The sequence below is a fragment of the Dipodomys merriami genome, unplaced genomic scaffold (genome assembly GCF_024711535.1).
Source record: "Dipodomys merriami isolate MVZ:Mamm:240054 unplaced genomic scaffold, mDipMer1.0.p SCAF_17, whole genome shotgun sequence".
Classification (NCBI taxonomy): Eukaryota; Metazoa; Chordata; class Mammalia; order Rodentia; family Heteromyidae; genus Dipodomys; species Dipodomys merriami.
The window spans coordinates 8,835,621-8,855,264 of NW_027203048.1; the positions used below are offsets into that span (position 1 = coordinate 8,835,621).

Genomic DNA, 19,644 nt, shown 5'->3' on the forward strand with positions numbered 1-19,644 from the left:
CTCTACTTTACCCAGTATTTCAAGTTTTGGTCAGGGGGCACCTTGAATTTGGAGCCTAGGCCCTGTCCCAGCTTTTTTGCTTAAGGCTAGTACTCTACCACTTGAGCCATAGTTTCACTTCCAGCTTTTTGGTGGTTAGAGATAAGAGTTTCATGGACTTCCCTGCCTGGGTTGGCTTTGAACTGCAATCCTCAGATCTTAGCCTCTTGGGTAGGTAGGATTACACACCTGAGCCCGCTGTACCCCGCTCTATTTCAAGGTTTTTCTTTTATAATTTAAAGGATGGTTTAATAGTTACATTGGGTTATTTATAGTATAAACACCTTAGAATTTTAGGATTTTTTTTTGTTGTTGTTGGTCGTGGGTCTTGAACTCTGGGCCTGGGCACTGTCCCTTAGCTCTTCACCTAAGGGTTAGCGCTCTACCACTTGAGCCACAGTGCTACTTCCAGCATTTTTTTTTCTGCTTATGTAGTGCTGAGGAATCAAACCCAGGGCCTCGTGCATGTGAGTTAAGCACTCTACCACTGAGCCACCTTCCCAGCCCCAGAATTTTAGGATTTTTCAAATAGAAATTTTTGCTTTTTTTTTGGTCATGGGGCTTGAACTCTGGGCCTGAGTGCTGTCCCTGAGCTCTTTAGCTCAAGGCTAGTAGTGCTCTACCACTTTGAGCCACAGCCCTACTTCCAGTTTTCTGGTGGTGATAAGAGTCTTACAGATGGCCAGGTGCTGGTGGCTCACACCTGTAGTCCTAGCTACTCAGAAGGCTGAGATGTAAGCATCACAGTTCAAAGCCAGCCTGGGCAGGAAAGTCTGTGAGACTCTTATCTCCAATAAACCACTAGAAAACCAGAAGTGGCGCTGTGGCTTAAGTGGTAGAGCACTTGCCTAGAGCTGAAGAGCTAAGGGACATTACCCAGGCCAGAGTTCAAGCCCCACAACTGAAAAAAAAAAAAAAAAAAAAAAAAGTCTTATGGACTTTTCTGCACCAGCTGGCTTTGAACCACAATCCTCAGCTTCCTGAGTAGCTAGGATTAGAAGCGTGAGCCACCAGTGCTTGGCTAGATGACATTTTTAGAAGGAAATTTGAAGAGTTACCTTGAGTAGTTTATAACCTACTGCCAACAGTGAATAGTGGGGCCACTTTTGTTTGTTTATTTGTTGTTGTTGTTGTTGGTAATGGGGCTTGAACTCTGGGCCTGGGCATTGTCCCTCAGCAATTCAGCTCAATGCTAGCGCTCTAGTGCTTGAGCCACAGCGCCACTTCCGGTTTTCTGAGTGGTTTATTGGAGATAAGAGTCTCACAGCCTTTCCTGCCCAGGCTGGCTTTGAACCTCGTTTCTCAGATCTCAGTCTCCTGAGTAGCTAGGATTACAGGCGTGAGCCACCGGCACCCGGCTTTATTTTTAAATTTTGTTATAATTATAGACTCAAAATTGAGTCACCAGGAGCCAGTTCAAGCCCCAGGACCAGAACCAAAAGAAAACAAACAAACAGAAAACAAACTAAATAAACAAAAAACCCCAAATCCAAGAGTTCTTCCGTAATTCACTTTCTCCAGATCCCTACAAATAGGCACTCCAGGCCTTTGAGGTCTTGAACCTGTCCAAACATTATCAGATAGAATTTGAGCTAACATTTAGACCTGGGATCTGAATTCTTCATTTCCTCTGAAGGCCCTCACGCCCATCCCATGACACCATTCCCGGATGGGCTCCTGATAGTCTGCTCCATGGATCAGAACTCTGCTTTGAGACCTCTCCTGCTGACTGACCCTGAGTTCCATGAAGAAAACCCTTGCACGAGGACTGACTACCTTTTATCAGACACCAGTGCCCCTGGCAGTTCTGCTGGGCCCCAGCGCTGACGTGGACTGAATGGCAACTGAATTGGCCTGATCACTTCCTTGCCAAGTCTTGCCCACTTACCCAAACCCACACTCTCAGCCAAGCCCGGTGGACAGGACCAGTCTTGTGCTGGAAGAGGGGACTGGCATGGAATCTATGGTGGGGGCTTCCGTCCAAATACAAAGCCTCAGCCTCTCCTCCCCAGTCAAAACCCCGTGCCATTTCACCCTACGTGCTCAACTATGTCATGCATCGGCTTCCTTTCTTTGCTTTGTAACTGGTTTTTTAATGTTTCCCTTTTTATTTTCCTAACTTTTGGAGGGCAGGACAAGGGATCTCTTCCTTTGTCTCTATCCATAACTATCACCCATTGCAGGGCAGGGTGGAAGGCAATGCCTCCAATCCCTCAGCCCAATTCAGATTGAGGTGTACAGGGCATAGGGCCTGAGAATATGGAGTTTTGGTCCCAGGAAAAGTCCCCCGGAGCTCTCAGCTGCTCCATCAATGCTTCCTTTGTAATCTGTCACAGCAAAAGAGTATAGGTGGGTGGAGCCAGTGGACAGGACTGCATTTGGTCCTGCTGGTTCTAAATGAGTCCAGTGTGACTAAAAGGCCAGCAGAGGCTGCTGTGGGTGTAAAGAAGACAGTACCAGCAGCTCCAGGTGCTGCTGTGTGACTCTTAAGAAATACAAATCACATGGCAGCCAAGGACACCCTAGGAATCAATGCCCCCCCCCCGCCACTCCGCTTTATGCTTAAAGAATCTGAGCCCCCAAAATAGAGTCCTCTAAGTCTGGGATTCCCCTAATTAAAGAATCATTGTATGTATCTTTCTTATACTGACTATGCATTTTCCGAATCACTTCTTAATTTGATCAATGCCCAGATTCTAGTGATCAGAGGCAGGTCTACTGTAAAATTAACAGCCCCAAACCATGTCAGTGGTGTCCACAGAGTCTGGGGCTTCTCAGAGGCTCTCCCATTCCCTATTAGGAGTACAAAACTAGAGTACAAAACTAGAGGGATAGCAGGGTGTGGTGGTGCATACCTGTAATCCCAGAAAAAAGAATGAAAGAGAAGGAAGAAGGGAGAGAGGAAAAAGAAAGGGAGGGGGAGAAGAAACCAGAGGTAGGAAAAAGGAAGCTGCAGTAACTCATTAGGTGTTGATGGTCTGAAAAGCTACAATAAGACAGCCAGGTCTTGCCAGCTCTTCAGGGAAAAGACAGACCATCAGCTGACTCTCCAGAGACTGAGAAGCCAAATCGGTTCTGCCCTGCCATTGACAGCTAATCTGAGACAGGAGTCTCAGATGCAACTTGTTATAGGTCTGTGACTGGATTATGCAACTTTTTGTGTGTGTCTGCGTGATATTGGGTTTGAATTCAGTACCTTGTGCTTACTTGGCTTTGCTTGCTTGGCTGGCACTCTACTACTTAGTCACAGCTCTAGTCCAGCATTTTGCTGGTTATTTTAGAGATGGAGTCTAGCAGATTTTTTTCATCTAGGCTAGTCTCAAATCACCATCTTCCAGATCTCCACTTTCTGAGTATTTAGGATTATAAGTATAAGCTGACTGGCATGTAGATAGTTAAGTCCTTTCTACGTTAATCATCCCAAGATGATTTTAATTATCACAAGACCCTTACAAGATCGACTCATCTCCATTCAACATAAAAGAAAACCAAGGCTCAAACAGGTGAAGTGATTAGCTCAAGGTGGGAGAGCCAGTAAACAGCAGTCTAGCCAGGCCAGTGACTCACACCTGTAATCCTAGCTGCTCAGGAGGCTGAGGTCTAAGGATCACAGTTCAAAACCAGCCCAAGCAGGAAAGTCCATGAGACACTTATCTCTTAATTAAACACCAAAAAAGCTGGAAGTGTAGCTGTGGTTCAAGTGTACAGCACTAGCCTTGAACAAAAAAAGCCCAGGGAAAGCATGCAGGCCCAAAGCTCAAGCCCTAGGACTGGTACACAAACTCACACGCATGCGCGCGCGCGCACACACACACACACACACACACACACACACACACACACACACACAGCCCACAACAGGCTAATATTTAAATATCAGCCTCCTAACTCCAATTCCAGTGTCCTTTTTTTTTTTTTTTTTTTCCATTCTAGGCTTTCTTTGAGGTTCAGTTAAAGAAGGCATGCTGGAAAGCAGCAGTACTTGGGATTTGTATTTTACGAAGTCAGGAAACACTGGGAAAGCTCAGGGCACTACTGCTTCCTTCCAGCTGAAAGGCTTCTTCCTGTTTCAGAAGCTGCTTCTGCTGGGTAAGACTTTGAGGGGTCCTCTGGGATGAATGCTTAGAATCCTCCATGTCCTGTGGAGAGGTAGTTAGGATCACTGGAGTCCCTGCAAGTTCCATGGTGAAATGACATAAAGAACACGTGCCAAAGCACCTTGGCCACCCCTCCTTACTATTACCTAAGTCATTCCTGGGTCCTTTCTCATTCTGTAGCATGGGGAGGATACCTACTCCCTTTCAGGCTTTGGGGAAGAAGGGTAAGTTGGATCATGGATGGGAAAGTGGGTTTTTTGCTTTTTTTTTGTCAGTCATGGGGCTTGAATTCTGGGCCTGGGCCCTGTCCCTGAGCTCTTCAGCTTAAGGCTTGAACTCTACCACTTGAGTAACAGTGCCACTTCTGGTTTTCTGGTGGTTAACTGGAGATAAGAGACACAGACTTTCCTGCCCAGGCTGGCTTTGAACTATGATTCTCAGATCTCAGCCTCCTGAGTAGCTAGGATTACATGTATGAGCCACTGTGCCCAGCTGGTTTTTTTTTTTTTAATGTTCTTATGAATATATTGTATTACCTGCAATACTCATGGCAACAAGGAGAGAATATCCTGAAAGACAGTTAAATGAAGGGAAGGGCTTCATCAACAATGCCAAGAACATTACAGCTGGGCTTTTTGTTTGTTTTGTTTTGTTTTTAGATTTGATGCCTTTCTTGGGGCTTAAACTTAAAGCCTGGGTGCTATTCTTGAATTTCTTTTGTTCCAGGCTAGCATTCTACCACTTGAGCCACAGCTCTACTTTAGGCTATTTTTTTTTTTTTTTTTTTGGTAGTTTAGTGGAGATAAGAGTCTTACCAACTTTCCTGCCTGGGCTAGCTTGGAACTGAGATCCTCAGATCTCAGCCTCCTGAGTAACTAGGATGATAGGCGTGAGCCACCAGCACCCAGCTTGGCAAAGTGCTTTATAAATGATCAAGTACAAGCAAATGTACACTTCCTGCTGACTTAGGAACTCACTGGGGTGTGCTCACCTCTCATCACGAGGAGCAAAATGAAACAGCTCACCAGACCCCGTTTTCATCCCCTAAAGAAGCCACTCCTTTGCTAGACCTATTTCTCCTTTTGTGGCTCTTTGATGGTAGGTGTTGAGGAGTCAGCAGTATGGAAAGAAAAACCAAGATGAAGGGGAGAGGATGAATAGGGCTATTTTCAGATGAATAGGGCTATTTTCAGTGATTCTCTACCCTGGGATATAAATCAGGACATTGTGTCTGAGTCTCCTCCTAGGATGGCTAAAAAGACAATATAAATGACTGAAGTTTAAAGTGCAAGGAATTCTCTCATCAGAAGCAAGAACAATTGGGGAATTACAAAAAATCCTACCTATGGAAGTGAGGTGAATTGGGCTCAGGTCCCAATTTTGTGCTGGCCAAGGTAGGAATTCTGAGAAGTAGGAAGAAAAGTAAGCAAACCCTAAGCACCCAACCTGAGCCCTACATCTCTCTCCACGACTGCTTCACTTATTTGTGGCTTTCTAGAGGATGCAAATTGAGATGACAGAGCCAGAACTGGATGTCTGACAGAGGAGGAACAGGGTCCAGGGGTTGTCCTAAGTTGCACTTGGCTTTCCAAGTTAAGGCTTAGTCATTTCCCTCCACCCCTCACTGCCCTCCATTCAAACTGAGTCTGACCCTGGGCTCCTGACACGATTCTTCTGAGGTGAACTAGTGAGTGGTGCAGAGAGCATGTACAGATCATTTCTTACAGCCCCTGGGCAAGGAGTGACTGACTTGTCCAAAATCACAGGAACCAATAATTGAATACAACTGAATAACATTATCAACCCAGGATTTCTCTCCATTATTTACTACCTTTAAGTATATCTCCCAGCCATGTAGTAACACAATTCCTTTATACTTTTCCCTTATATTTCTTTCCTTTCTCTTTTTTCCCTCCCTCTTTTCTTCTTTTTTTTTTTTTTTTTTTTTTTGCAATCCTGGGGCTTGACCTCAGGGCCTGGGCGCTGTCCCTGAACTTCTTTTGCTCAAGGCTAGCACTCTACCACTTGAGCCACAGCACCACTTCCAACTTTTTCTGTATATGTGGTACTGAGAATCGAACCCAGGGCTTCATGCATGCTAGGCAAGCACTCTACCACTAAACCACATTCCCAGCCCTGGGCTGGCTTTTAACTGTGATCCTCAGATCTCGGCCTCTTAAGCAGCTAGGATTATAGAGGTGAGCTACCAGTGCCCAGCTTTTCTTCTTTTTCTATTTTTTGTGTGGGCATGCACAAGCTTGAGTACTTAGGATTAATCTCTTTTTAACCATAAAACCTGAAAAAAATAAATTATTTTTTTTGTGCCTCCAGTTTGTGTGTGTGTATGCTGGTCCTGGGGCTTGAACCTAGGGCATGGGCACTGTCCTTGAACTATTTGCTCAAGTCTAGCACTCTATCACTTGAGCCACAGAGTTCCACAGCTGGCTTTTTGGTGGTTAGTTAGAGATAAGAATCTTATGAACTTTCCTGCCCAGGCTTTGGGTCCGGTTGTGGGGTCTGAACTCTGGGCCTGGGCGCTGTCCCTCAGCTCTTCAGCTCAAGTCTAGCACTCTACCACTTGAGCCACATCGCCACTTCCGGCTTTTTTTTTTCTGCTTATGTGGTGCTGAGGAATGGAACCCAGGGCCTCATGAATGCAAGGCAAGCGCTCTACCACTGAGCCACCTTCCCAGCCCTCCTGTCCAGGCTTTGAACCATGATCCTCAGATCTCAGTCTCCTGAGTAGCTAGGGTTATAGGCCTGAACCATTGCTTGGCTTACTTTAAAAAAAAAACAAAACAGGGCTGGAGATGTACCTCAGTGGTAGAGTGCTTGCCTAGCGTGCACAAAGCCCAGGACTACAAGATAAATAAAAAAGTAACACATGCTTATTATAAAATAAGTTTATAAAAGTATAAGGAAGGACTAGGAAGCTCATGTGACAGAACACCTGCCTAGCAAGTCCTAGGTCCTGAGTTCAAACTCTGACAAAAATTTTTTTTTGGTTTGGAGATATAAAGTAAATAATGTCTCCTTTGTATTACGATCCCTAGTAACTTCTTGTGATTCACTTCAGAAATTTAAGAAACTTAAAAATGAAGTTAATGATATCGACTGACCTATGTTCTTGGTTGATTATATAAATGGATGGCTCTGGGCAGAGGTCATAGGCTGGGGACTTGCATCAGACGGAAGGACAGAGATGACGTAAGCATCTCAGGAGATGGGAGTTCCCACTGGGGCCTATTAGCCAGGGATCTGGCAGAAAATTTTTCTTCTAGAGCAGGTGCTGCAGCATGGAGAGGAAATTGTCTCATGGAGTCAGGCAGACAAAAGCTTGTCATTTTGGCCTTAAACATTCTTGGCCTATGTCATAGATTACTAATTTCTTAATGTGCCTCACTCAGAATCTTTACTGAAAAGTAATATAGTGCTATTTTATACTTAGTCCTCTTCTGGTGAGAGAACTAAATAAAACAATGCATGTAAAGAACAGATGAGCCAGGTGCTGGCGGCTCATGCCTGTCATCTAAGCTATTCAGGAGGCTGAGATCTGAGGATCATGGTGCAAAGCCAGCCTGAGCAAGAAAGACCATGAGACACTTATCTACAATTAACCAGCAAAGAGCCAGAAGTGGAGCTGAGGCTCAAGTGGTAGAGTGCCAGCTTTGAATGGCAAATCTAAAAACAGCCCCCAGGCTGTGAATTCAAGCCCTAGGAGCAGCGCACACGCACACGCACACGCACGCACGCACACACACACACACACACACACACACACACACACACACACACACACACACACACACACACACACACACACACACACACACACACACACACACACACACATATATGAATGTGCTCAATTATTGTTAGGACTACTGTCACCACATATTTTTGCTGGTCTACCAGATGAAAGGAAATAGCTTTGAAGCCTATTCTCCAGTACAATAGAAATCGCTTCGCCCTTGGCCTGGTCATCTTTTGTTGGATATATCTGTGAGGAAAGGACAACTATAAAGTAGATTTGGGCCAGATACCAGTGACTCACACCTATAATCCTAGCTTTTCTAGAGGTTGAGATCTACAGGACTGTAGTTCAAAGCCAGCCCAAGCAGAAAACTCCACAAGACTCCATCTCTAGTTAAGCAGCAAAAAAGCTAAGCTGGAGTCATGGCTCAAGTGTTAGAGCACTAGCTGAGCAAGCAAATGCAAGACCCTGAGTTCAAAGCACAAACGAGAGTTCAGATCAAGAGGAGGAGCACTTTCCTCCTGCCTCTGCCCTGCCGCCACTGCTCCTAGCCAGTTGGAGCATGTCTCTTCATACTGGCACAAAAAGAAAAAAAAGGAAAGGAAAGTCTGACCAGGAGTAAATACCCAGGCATTTCTTAGGATATTAAAAATTCTAAGCCAGGTGCTGGTTGTTCACCTCTGTAATCGTAGCTACCCAGGAGGCTGAGATCTGAGGATAAAAAGTGGAGGTCAGTCAAGGCAGGAATGTCTGTGAGACTTTTATCTCCAGTTACCTGTCAAAAAAGCCAGAAGTGGAGCTGTGGCTTAAGTGGTAGAGTTCTAGCTTTGAGCAAAAAAGCTCAGGGACAGCATCCAGGCTTTGAGTTCAAGCTCCAGGACTGGCGCGCGCGAACACACACACACACACACACTCTCTCTCTCTCTCTCTCTCTCTCTCTCTCTCTCTCTCTCTCTCTCTCTCTCTCTCTACGTAAATCATGTGCTTAGTATACAAGAAGCCCTGGGTTCCATCCCAATCACCTGAAGATAAATGGAAGGAATAGACAAAAAATAAGTAAGAATAAAGATTAAATAAGCCAGGTGCTGGTGGCTCATGCCTGTGATCCTAGCTACTAGGAGGCTGAGCTCAGAAGCCTATGGTTCAAAGCCAGCGTGGGAAGGAAAGTCCATGAGATTCTTTTTTTTTTTTTTTTTGGGTCCGGTTGTGGGGCCTGAACTCTGGGCCTGGGCGCTGTCCCTCAGCTCTTCAGCTCAAGGCTAGAGCTCTACCACTTGAGTCACAGCTCCACTTCCGGCTTTTTTCATTTTGCTTATGTGGTGCTGAGGAATCGAACCCAGGGCCTCATGCATGCAAGGCAAGCGCTCTACCACTGAGCCATCTTCCCAGCCCATGAGATTCTTATCTCCATTCAACCACCAGAAAACTAGAAGTGGGGTTGTGGCTCAAAGTGGTAGAGTGCTAGCCTTGAGCAAAAATGCTCAGTGACAGAATGCAGGCCTGGCGTTCAAGCTCCATGACTTACAACAAACAAACAAAAACAAAATAACCTAGATAAACCCAAGTATATGTAACCTATAAAGCGTAGGTGTCTGCCCTGTACAATCCCTACAGCCACAGAGCCAGATCTAAGCAGAGAGGGATGGTCCTCTCATCCACTCAGACATGCCACCCAGTTGGGCAGCCCTAAAAGACATGCTTCAGACTGGCTAGGAGCCATGGCTGGCAGGGCAGAGGCAGGAGGAAAGTGCTCCTCTTGATCTGAACTCTCTAGGCCTTTGCTCCTGGTCCTCAGAGCACAATGAGAACATTATTACAGCCACTTCATCCAATCCCATGCTATCTAGGGGTTGGGAATGACCAAGGGCAATCTAACAGTCTCCTCCAGCCAGCACCCAGCATGAGAAACTGAACCCTAGGCAAAAGGGACTGCCAAGCCCCACCACAACCCAAAGCCCAGAATCCCAGATGGAAATACATTAGTCTTAAATACTTACCATTGGTTTTATATATATACATATATATGCATATATATACATATATATAGAGAGAGAGAGAGAAGAAGATATATAGATAGATAAACAGATATAGGTATATCTGTATCTATATCTATATGGGTTTTTTTTTTTTTTTGAGACAGTGTCTCACTTTGTACTCGAGGATGGCTTCACATTCACAGTCCATCCTTCCATCTCAGCCTCCTGAATGCTTGGTATACAGATGTGTATGCCACCCACAGATAAATCTTCTTTTTTATTTTATTTTGTTTGTTTGTCCGTCACAGGGCTTGAACTCAGGGCCTGGGCACTTGTCCCTGAGATCTTTTGCTCAAGACCACTGCTCTACCACTTTAAGTGACAACTTCACTTCTGGGTTTCTGGTGGTTAATTGGAGATAGAAGTCTCACAGGCTTTCCTGCCTGAGCTGGCTTTTAACATCAAAATCTCAGCCTCCGGGCTGAGAAGGTGGCTCAGTGGTAGAGAGCTTGCTTTGCATGCATGAGGCTCTGGGTTTGATTCCTCAGTACCACATAAGCAGAAAAAGCCGGGAGTGGCATTGTGGGTCAAGTGGTAGAACGCTAGCCTTGAGCTGAAGTTAAGAGACAGCACTCAGGGCCAGAGTTGAGGCCCCACAACCACTACCACCACCACCAACAACAACAAAAAATCTCAGCCTCCTGAGTAGCTAGAATTCTAGGTGTGAGCCACCATTGCCGAGCTCCACAGATAAATCTTTTATGTTATAAAATGCTTCTAGTTCAGGACAATTCTGTTAACTGACCACACCTTCTCCATCCCCAGGAACACAGGAGAGAGGCCATGGCTCTGACCTAGATGCCAGACTCAACCTGGAGCATGGGGCATGTTTTTTCTAGGTCTCTCTTAAGGGTCAGCTGGTGGAGGACTCAGCTGGATTGGGGTGAGGATGATTACAATTCCCTGATCACCCCACCCATAAATCTGCTTGGGAACCTGTGTTTGGAACCAAATCAGTTTTGGGATTTTGCTCTAAAACATGCTATTTTAAGCAATTAAATTTTAGAAGTGGTCATGGTGACACATGCCAGTAATCAGTGAGGAGGATGAGGCAGGAAGATCATGAGTTCCAGACCAACCTGGGCTCCATTCTAACTGGGGAAAGCTCAAGAAGGGGTGGCAATGTCCAAAAATAATTGTACTCATTACTTGACTTATGGAACAGTAACCCCGCTGTTCAACACCTTAGTAACAACAATAAACTTATACTTTAAAAAAGAGGGCTAAGAAGGTGGCTCAGTGGTAGAGCGCTTGCCTTGCATGCATGAGGCCCTGGGTTCGATTCCTCAGCACCACATAAGCAAAAAAAAAAAAAAGCCAGAAGTGGCGCTGTGGCTCAAGTGGTAGAGCGCTAGCCTTGAGCTGAAGAGCTGAGGGACAGTACCCAGGCCCAGAGTTCAGGCCCCATGACCGGACCCCACCCCCCCCCAAAAAAAAAAGCGTTAGAGAGAAGGGAATTCTAAGGACCATTTACTTCATCAGCATTTCTGATTCCTAAGTCCCTAGTTTGGCATTCGGCCTCTCCTTGAACACTCCCAACGATGGAAGCCCATTACCATCCTCATCTTTTTTTATGAGTGCCTCAGGGCCTCAGGCGCTCTAGGACCCTGAAGGACCCATTACTTTCTTGAGGCATGATTGACGTAAAAAATTGTACTTTCTTCTATGTGTGTGCTGGTCCTGGGATTTGAACTCAGGGCCTGGGTGCTCAAGGCTAGTGCTCTACCTCTTGAGCCACAGTTGCAGTCCTGGCTTTTTGGTGCTTAACTGGAGGTAAGACTCTCATGGACTTTCTTGCCCAGGCTGGCTTTGAATCTTGATCCTTAGATCTCAACCCTGAATAGCTAGGAATCCAGGTATAAGCCACCAGCACCTGGCTCACCCATTACCTCTTTTTTTTTTTTTTTTTTTTTGTCAGTCATGGGGCTTGAACTCTGGGCCTGAGCGCTGTCCCTCAGCTCTTCAGCTCAAGGCGAGCGCTCTACCACTTGAGCTACAGCGCCACTTCCGGTTTTCTGGTGGTTTATTGGAGATAGGAGTCTCACGGTCTCTCCTGCCCGGGCTGGCTTTGAACCGCGATCCTCAGATCTCAGCCTCCTGAGTAGCTAGGATTACAGGCTTGAGCCACCAGCGCCCGGCACCCATTACCTCTTTAATCAAACCAGTTCTGCTTAAAAAAAAAAAAAAATTCTTGAAACCAAACACAGTGGTGCTTGCTCACTGTCCTGGCACTCCCAACTCTCCAGAGGCTGAGGTAGAAGGGTCTCAAGATCTTGCCTCAAAAAAAATAAAGTTCTTTATATTGAACTGGAGATATTGATTGGTAGCAAATCACTTGCCTAATACGAATGAAGCCTTGGGTCCAATCCCCATAGACACTAAACAAACAAACAAATAACCAATAAGACCTTTCTTGGCAGGGGTTCAGGTGGATTAAATAATTTACATATTGCATAGCACTTGGCACAGAGCAAATGGTCAATAAACCTCATTAATCCTGCTAGTAGTGGTTTTTCTCAGGCATGAAAGCCCCCCTCTTGTGCCCTCCTGTATGGCTGACAACCTCATGTCACAGCAGCAGAACGACCCACAAAGCAGACAGTGAAAATTCAGTGCAGTTTGTGCTCTACTGTGGTGACTTCATCCTTCTGGGTTTGGGGGCCATTTCTGCAGGGCTTCTTTTCTACACCCACCACAGAGGAGGTTGAGCTGTAGCCAAGCGCCCCCCCTTACCCCTCCCCGCCCCCCCCCCCGCCCCTCACCTGGCAGATCTACATACTGTGGATCACACCTAGAGCTTTTTTTTGGATTGCTTCAATTTAAGCCTGCAACCTCAGCCTCCTGCAAACATGTTCCTTTCCCTGAGTTGCTAAAATCAGAGTGGTAGAAAAACACCTAGTTCAACCCTTGAAAAAAAAAACCTCTAATTTTCAAGTTAAAGCAGCTATAGGAAAGATGTCTTGCCTAATTACACTTGAGGAGAACAGGCCTTCTATCAAGCAATCTCGCTATGTTGACCAGTCACATCTCAGTGTACACACTGTACACAAGCGCTTGCGTTTTCTCTACAGTTCAAATAGCTAAGTCTTCCCTGTGCATGGTAGGTTTCTGATGTCACTGAATCCTTCTACTTCACAGGCCAAGACTGCCCTACCTCCCAGTCCTCTGGAGATACTCGCTAAGATCAGCTTGCTAATGATGAGTAACGTTAACAAGCCCTGATCACAAACACAAATTCTCACACATCTGTCCACCCTCACATAACCCCAAGGCCCATGGTAAATGTAGCAGATGTTGTAGCTACACAAGAAGAGATGAAAAGAGATTTGAGGAGACAGGCCTGGTGTTTGTACACAGCCGGGGGAGAACAAAGAGAACGGGAGCCTTGGAGGTGGCAGGCAGGGAGAGTAGGCGACACTGTAAGATGAGTCAGAGAGTGAACCAGGGCACTGGGTCGCCTCAACTACTGTTCAGCTGCCCCAGGGAATAGGGTGGGGGAGCAGCAAAAACTGGGGATAATGCCATAATTCAGAAAGTGGAGACAGGACTGAGCTGTAGATGGGGAGCAAAAGCTCCCTATGGCTGGGGCAATGCTGATGCAGCTGGTGTGGCTGAGGGAAGAAGGATTTAAGCTGACAACAAAGATGTCATTCCCGAAGATCACGGACTCCCTACTTGGCAGACAGAAGACACCCTGTGGCTGCTAATGCCCTCCACTTATTTGACGTTTTCTGACCTATTTCAAATGCCCTCCTGCTAATGATTTCATTTAATCTTTAGCACAGCCTGGGAAAGAGGCAAGCCTGGACTGTTATCTCTACCCTGTGGCTCCAGAGGGAGCCAGGCAAATTGTTTCCAACATCCCAGAAACAACAGGGCTGAAGTGGGCAGTGCTCCCTTTTGGGGCTAGGCCAGAAATGTTGGGTCTTCAGGCCAGAAATGTTGGGTCTTCAGTCAGGGACTCCATTCCAAGCTGGCTCCCTTCAGACTGCCCTCCACTGGGTGTGACTGGAAGTCACAGGATACAGACTCATTCCCTATCTGGAATTCCCCAGGCTGAGCTCCCCTTTTGCCTAGATCTGAATGCCTGTGTGTGGTGACCACTTTACCGGCTTCCCAGGGAGCAATGTCAGGCTTGTCCTCCTCATTAAGCAGATGCAGACCAGAGGCCTAGAGAGGCAAAGGCCTTTGCCCTGAGTCACACAGTGAGCAGACATGAAGGCATCTGGGGTAAGTTGGAAAAAGCACAGGGGCAGGAGACAGACATCAGAAAACCTGGGTTCCAATGCTAGTGTCAGTTGTTAGCTTCCACCACCCCAGCCTTGGATTTCATGTCTGTCAGATGGAAATAACAGAGTCCATCCCTTGGGATTGTTGGAAAGATTAAATGAGATTAGAATGCCGAAGTGTTACATAAAAAAAAAATGACATAACAGGTGAACAAATACAGCAGTGGTACTCACTAGACACTATGTTGAAAATGAACTACACAACTTGTAGGTGGGAATGGAAGGGAAAAACTAGGAGAGAGCAAAGGAAGGGGTGACATTGTCAAAAAAGAAATGTACTCCTTACCTGACTTATGAAGCTGTAACCCCTCTGTACATCACGTTTATAATAATAGTAAGAACATTTGAATACAATAGAAACAATGGAAGCTGGGTGCCAGTAGCTCATGCCTATAATCCCAGCTACTTGGGAGGCTGAGATCTGAGGATCACAGTTCGAAGCCAGCCCAGGCAGGAATGTCCATCAGACTCTTATCTCCAATTAATCACCAGACAACTAGAAGTAGCACCATGGTTCAAACTGGTAGAGCGCTAGCCTTGAGAGAAAAAGCTCTAACAACAGTACCCAAGCCCTGAGTTTAAGTTCCATGACTGACAAAAACAAAAACCAACAACAGCAACAGCAACAAAAAACTCAAAAACAAACAAATATGACTCTGCTCTGTGCTGGTGGCTCACGCCTATAATTCCAGCCATTCAGGAGGCTGAGATCTGAGGATTGAGGTTCAAAGCCTGGCAGGAAAGTCTGTGAGACTTTTCTCTCCAATTAACTACCAAAATAGCCAGAAGTATAGCTGTGGCTCAAGTAGTAGAGTGCTAGCCTTGAGCACAAAAGCTAGGCCTTGAGTTCAAGCCCTAGGACTGGCACATAAGCAAAATAAAACAAATGTCCTATTATCAAGGAGTATAGGTAACATGAGGCCTCCAGAGCAAAGTAGAGGCTAGACTGTGATGAGACTGGGCTCTGATCAGTTCACCTGGACCATTCCCATACCTTAGTTTCCCAAGGTCCTTGCTAGCCTGTGGTGCACAGGCTACAACTCTGGGACAAGAATTCCAGCCTGACGCTGGTAGCTCACACTTAGCTACTCCGGAGGCTGTGATATGAGGACTGAAGTGTAAAGCTAGCCTGAGCAGGAAATTCCATAAAACTCATAATTCCAGTTAACCATCAAAAGGCTGGAAGTAGTACTGTGGCTCTAGTGGTAGAGTACCAAATTAAGCGACAGCATACAAGCCCTGATTTCAAACCCATTAACAGCACACATGCAAAAAATAATTCCAGCATTGACCACCTTGATTTTTGGCTGATTGACTGACTGATTCATTCATTTGTTCATTCATCCATTCGAGACAAGGTCTTCCATGTTGCCCTTAAATTTCTGGGCTCAAGAAATCTTTCCACTTCCACTAAGTGATGGAAATACATGTGTATGCCACTGTGCCTGACTACACTTTGATCTCTTGACTGTCCTATTACCTGTGCCTTGCATTGGCTTGGACTGAAGAATCTTACTGAGGGAAGCCAGCCATTTCCTAATCATAAGAAGCTTGCCCTTTTACCCATTTCCTCAGGCAGCTGAAGTATCCATCTATACTCTCCTCCCTTCTTATCCTCTGTGGCTCCCGATATCTCACAGCCTAAGGGTACTGGGGATGTCTTCCTAGTGAAACTAATGACCAGATGGACCAGGTAAAATTTCCCAGTAGACCACACCAGCTTGCCTGCTGGATTCTCTCCTGACAGGCATCACTGGCCTAACAGGCCTGCCTTTAACAACCTGCTTCTCCCAGGATAGACCCTAGCCATGCCAGACCCCTGATCCTTCCCTTGAGGAAGCAATTCAGACTAATCCTTGCAGAGCTCACGGGGGTGAATTAAATATTAAACACTCGAGGCCAGAGCCCCTGGTGCAGCAGCACACAGACAATGCACATGGCCGGCTGTCGCTCTTTCAGTGGCTGTGGGCTGGGCTTCCCTGTTCCCAGGTCATACCCTAAGAAGGAGTAAGTCATAGCAATGTTTTTCTCTTCTCAGTAATCTCACGGTTCTCTGTGTCCTTCCTTCAACCCCTAGTGTTGAGGCTCCAGAGGGACTTGGAAGTGGCTGGAATACTGAGCTGTGGCACCTGCAGAATTGAAAGTTATCGGGTCTGTGGTTGGCTCAGTTAGCTTGGCCTCACTTAGGGCTGGTGGCTCCCATAAGAAGGGAATGGCTCAGGAAGGACATGGAGGCCCTGCCATGTCCCAAGGCAATGGGGAAACTAGACGAGGTCTGGTTGTGCAGGCCACTTGGTTTGTTAGCTCATGGAATCTTCGGATTGGTGGAGCCTGCAGGTTAACCTACTGTACAAAAAGGGCAACAAATTTCACAAGGTCACTCCAGCTGTAGAATAAAAGACATGGACTCTAGGTCTCCGGTACAGAGCCCAGCCTTCTTTCCACCTTATATCCTGCCTGGCCCTCAAAAATCTACTTCCTGATGATACCAAGGAACGGAGCCAGCACTGGGCCTGACATTGCATGACCCAGTGGGCCATGTTTATAGAAAGCGGAATCCACTCACGCTTCTGTCTTGCCATTGAAAAACATGAGGTCTGTGACATCCAGCTCTCTGCTTTGCTACTTTCTAGAATGAAACCTGGTCCTGTCACATCTCTGAGCCTTTGTTTCTCACCTGTAAAATGGAAATATAAGACCACTATCCCGAATGGTCATTCTGATTAAGAGATCAGACTGATCAAAAGAGATGTATATAAGTGAGCTATTTTGCAAACTGTGAAGTGCTAGCTAGTGCCAGATGTTGTTCATAGCGTGTGAAATCTGGAGATGGTGCAGAAGGAGGAAATACCAGAAGAGGCTGTTCAGGGAGCAAGAACTACACTCATAAGGTGCCGGGTCCTGCCTGGCCATCCCTCAGACCCCATCCATCCTGGGACTACGACAGCAGAAGGCAGGTCAGGCCACTCCAACTTCATTGTCTCAAGAGGACCTGCTGCTTTCGTTTTGCGCATGTGCATGCACGTACATGTGCCTGGCCATCCAGTATCACCACAGCAACCTGCCTGAGGAGTCTAGGCAAATTCAGGCCATCTTACTGACCCCCAAAGGAGAGCCTCCTAGCCAAGACCCTGGCAGAGACCTCTCTGTCAGGCTCCTCTGGGTGCCCTTACCTTGTACTTGGCCGCAAGCAGCTCCGTGGCCTGCTGCTCCCGCCGCAGATCTTCCAGCATCTTCTCCTTCTCCTCCAGCAGCTTCTGCTTCTCCTCACTCACCAGGCTGCGATCGTCCTGAATGGCAGCCTTCTCCTCCTCCAGACGCTCCTTCTGCTCCTGCAGGTAATTCTCCATGTTCTTCTCCAAGGCTGTCTCCAGGATGGGCTGGGGCGGCTGGTGATTGTTGTTGTGATCATCCTCCTCTTCCGCCACCCAGGCCTCGATCACAGGCCCATCAGGGAACCCGGCCGGGGCTGACACAGCCTTCTTCCTTCTGCTGCTCTTCCTCCGTGGCCGCTTCCCCAGCATCCCCTTCTTCTCCAGCTGGGCCTTCAGACGGGCAATCTCCTCCTGGAATTCTCGCAGCAGCGTGTCTTTGGGGTCCTCGTTCACCCTGGGTTTGTTCTTGATGTTCTTGGCTCGGTTGGCAAAACGTAAGGTGGAGAGGCTCTCATCGTAACTGTGAGAGGCTGGCCCCAGGGTGGCCACCATGATGGTCTTGGCATTCCCGCCCAGAGAGTCCTGGAGCAGCCGGGTCAGCTTGGAGTCCCGGTAAGGGATGTGAGTGCTCCTGTTGCCCGCCAGGGCGGCGATCACGTTGCCCAGGGCAGACAGGGAGAGGTTGATCTTGGAGGCTTCCTTGGGCCTCTCTCCGCCGCCTCCACCGCCGCTGCCACCACCACCACCACCGCTCCCCGTGGCCTGCGGAGTTGGCCCGCCAGCGGGGCTGGGGCCGGCCTTGTTCTGCCTCTCGCTGCCAGCCAAGTCCACCAGGTTGAGCTTGCCCACGCGGATGTGGTCGTGGCCATCGGAGCCCCGCTCGCTACACTCCACGGTGATGACGAAGATGGCATGGGAGCGGGAGCTGACCTCGTTCATGTGAGTGCTGCCCACCGCCCGGGTCTGGTTCCCCAGGTTCATCACGTGTTCGATCTCTTTGACGTTCTTGGTGACAAAGGAGGAGAGGTCCTTGATGTAGACGCCGGTCTCGGGGTTCTCCTTGAGCTCCAGCCGCTTGCCCGGCTCCTTGGAGAGCAGATCTCGGATCTCCTCCTGGTAGATCTCCAAGTAGGAGGCCCGGACCAGGTACTGCTGGTTCTGAGAGCGGGAGATGTGGGTGAAGATGTGCTCGAAGGCATTGGGGATGACCCCTCGCAGCTCGGGCTCCACCCAGGTGCCCTGCATGGTGTAGGTCTTGCCCGTGCCGGTCTGGCCATAGGCAAACACGGTGCCATTGAAGCCCTGGAGCACCGAGTCGATCAGGGGCCTCACGGTTTCGTCATACAGGTCGGCCTGCTTGGAGCTGGCATCGTACACGGCGTCGAAGGTGAAGGTCTTGGGCAGCTCCCCGGGGGCCGCGCGGGGGTTCCGCAGGGTCACCTGGCCCAGCTTCACGTCCATGGTCAGGATCTGCTCGTGACCCGCGGCCTCCTCCTTTCTGCTCAGGGGGCGGCACCGGGCTACCACCTTCAGGGCCTCGCTGGCCTTGGTCTTGCTGGCCATCTTGCAGCTCCGTCCTCCCTCCGCAGCCCTGGCGATCGCTGACGTCCGGCTCCCCTAGGTCGGGATCAGCAGGGCCGGCCCAGCCCGCAGGCGCCGCTCCTCTATCCGCATTCAGCCTCCGAGGGTGGGGGGGATGCTGGGAGGCGGCCCCGCCGCCGCCGCCGCCGCCGCCGCCGCGGTCCGGGCCTGCACGGAGCTCTCTCCGGTCCGCGGTGCGGGAGCTGGGCAGGCGGATTCAGGCAGAATCCCCGGGCAGCGGCGGGAGACGCGCCGGCCCAGCGCGCCCCATGCTGGGGCCGCAAGCGGCGTCGGCAACAATGAGATAAAGGAAAATGGGATGGGGGGTGGGCGGCAGAGCTGTCTTCTCCTCCTCCTTGTCCTTGTCCTCCTCCTCCTCTGCGCCTTCCTCCTCCTCCTCTTCCTCTCTTTAGGGATCCGCCGCGGGGCGGCAGGTCCTGAACGGCCGAGGGTCCCGGCCCTCCCGGGGGCAGAGGCTCACCTGCAGTCCTCGTCCCCGAGTCCGGGGATCAGGCATCGCAGTCCAGCGCGGCTGCTGCTGCGCCCGCCTCCGCCTCCGCCTCCGCCGCCGTCGCCGCCGGAGAATGGAAGAAAAACAGAAGGGGACGGGGCGGAGCGGGGGCGGCGGGAGCGGGGCTGCGGCCGCCGCGCTGCGGCCCGGGCTGAGGCTCCCGGCTGGGGTGGGGCGAGGGG

The 19,644-nt window shown here is 48.6% G+C and overlaps 1 protein-coding gene across 4 annotated transcripts in view; it reads right to left on the reverse strand.

Annotated features, from left to right (window-relative positions):
* Nucleotides 1–19,627, reverse strand: part of Kif3c (kinesin family member 3C) — a 41,409-nt gene extending 21,782 nt beyond the window's left edge. For all 4 annotated transcript variants that reach the window (XR_011372490.1, XR_011372488.1, XR_011372489.1 and 1 more), the window contains exon 1: nt 17,389–19,627. Coding sequence is in view for 1 of the 4 variants with exons in the window: in XM_070025164.1 (XP_069881265.1) it covers nt 17,389–18,933 (1,545 nt within the window). In the remaining 3 variants the exon portion in view is untranslated. The remainder of the gene's footprint in view (nt 1–17,388) is intronic.
* Between the last annotated feature and the right edge of the window lie 17 nt (nt 19,628–19,644).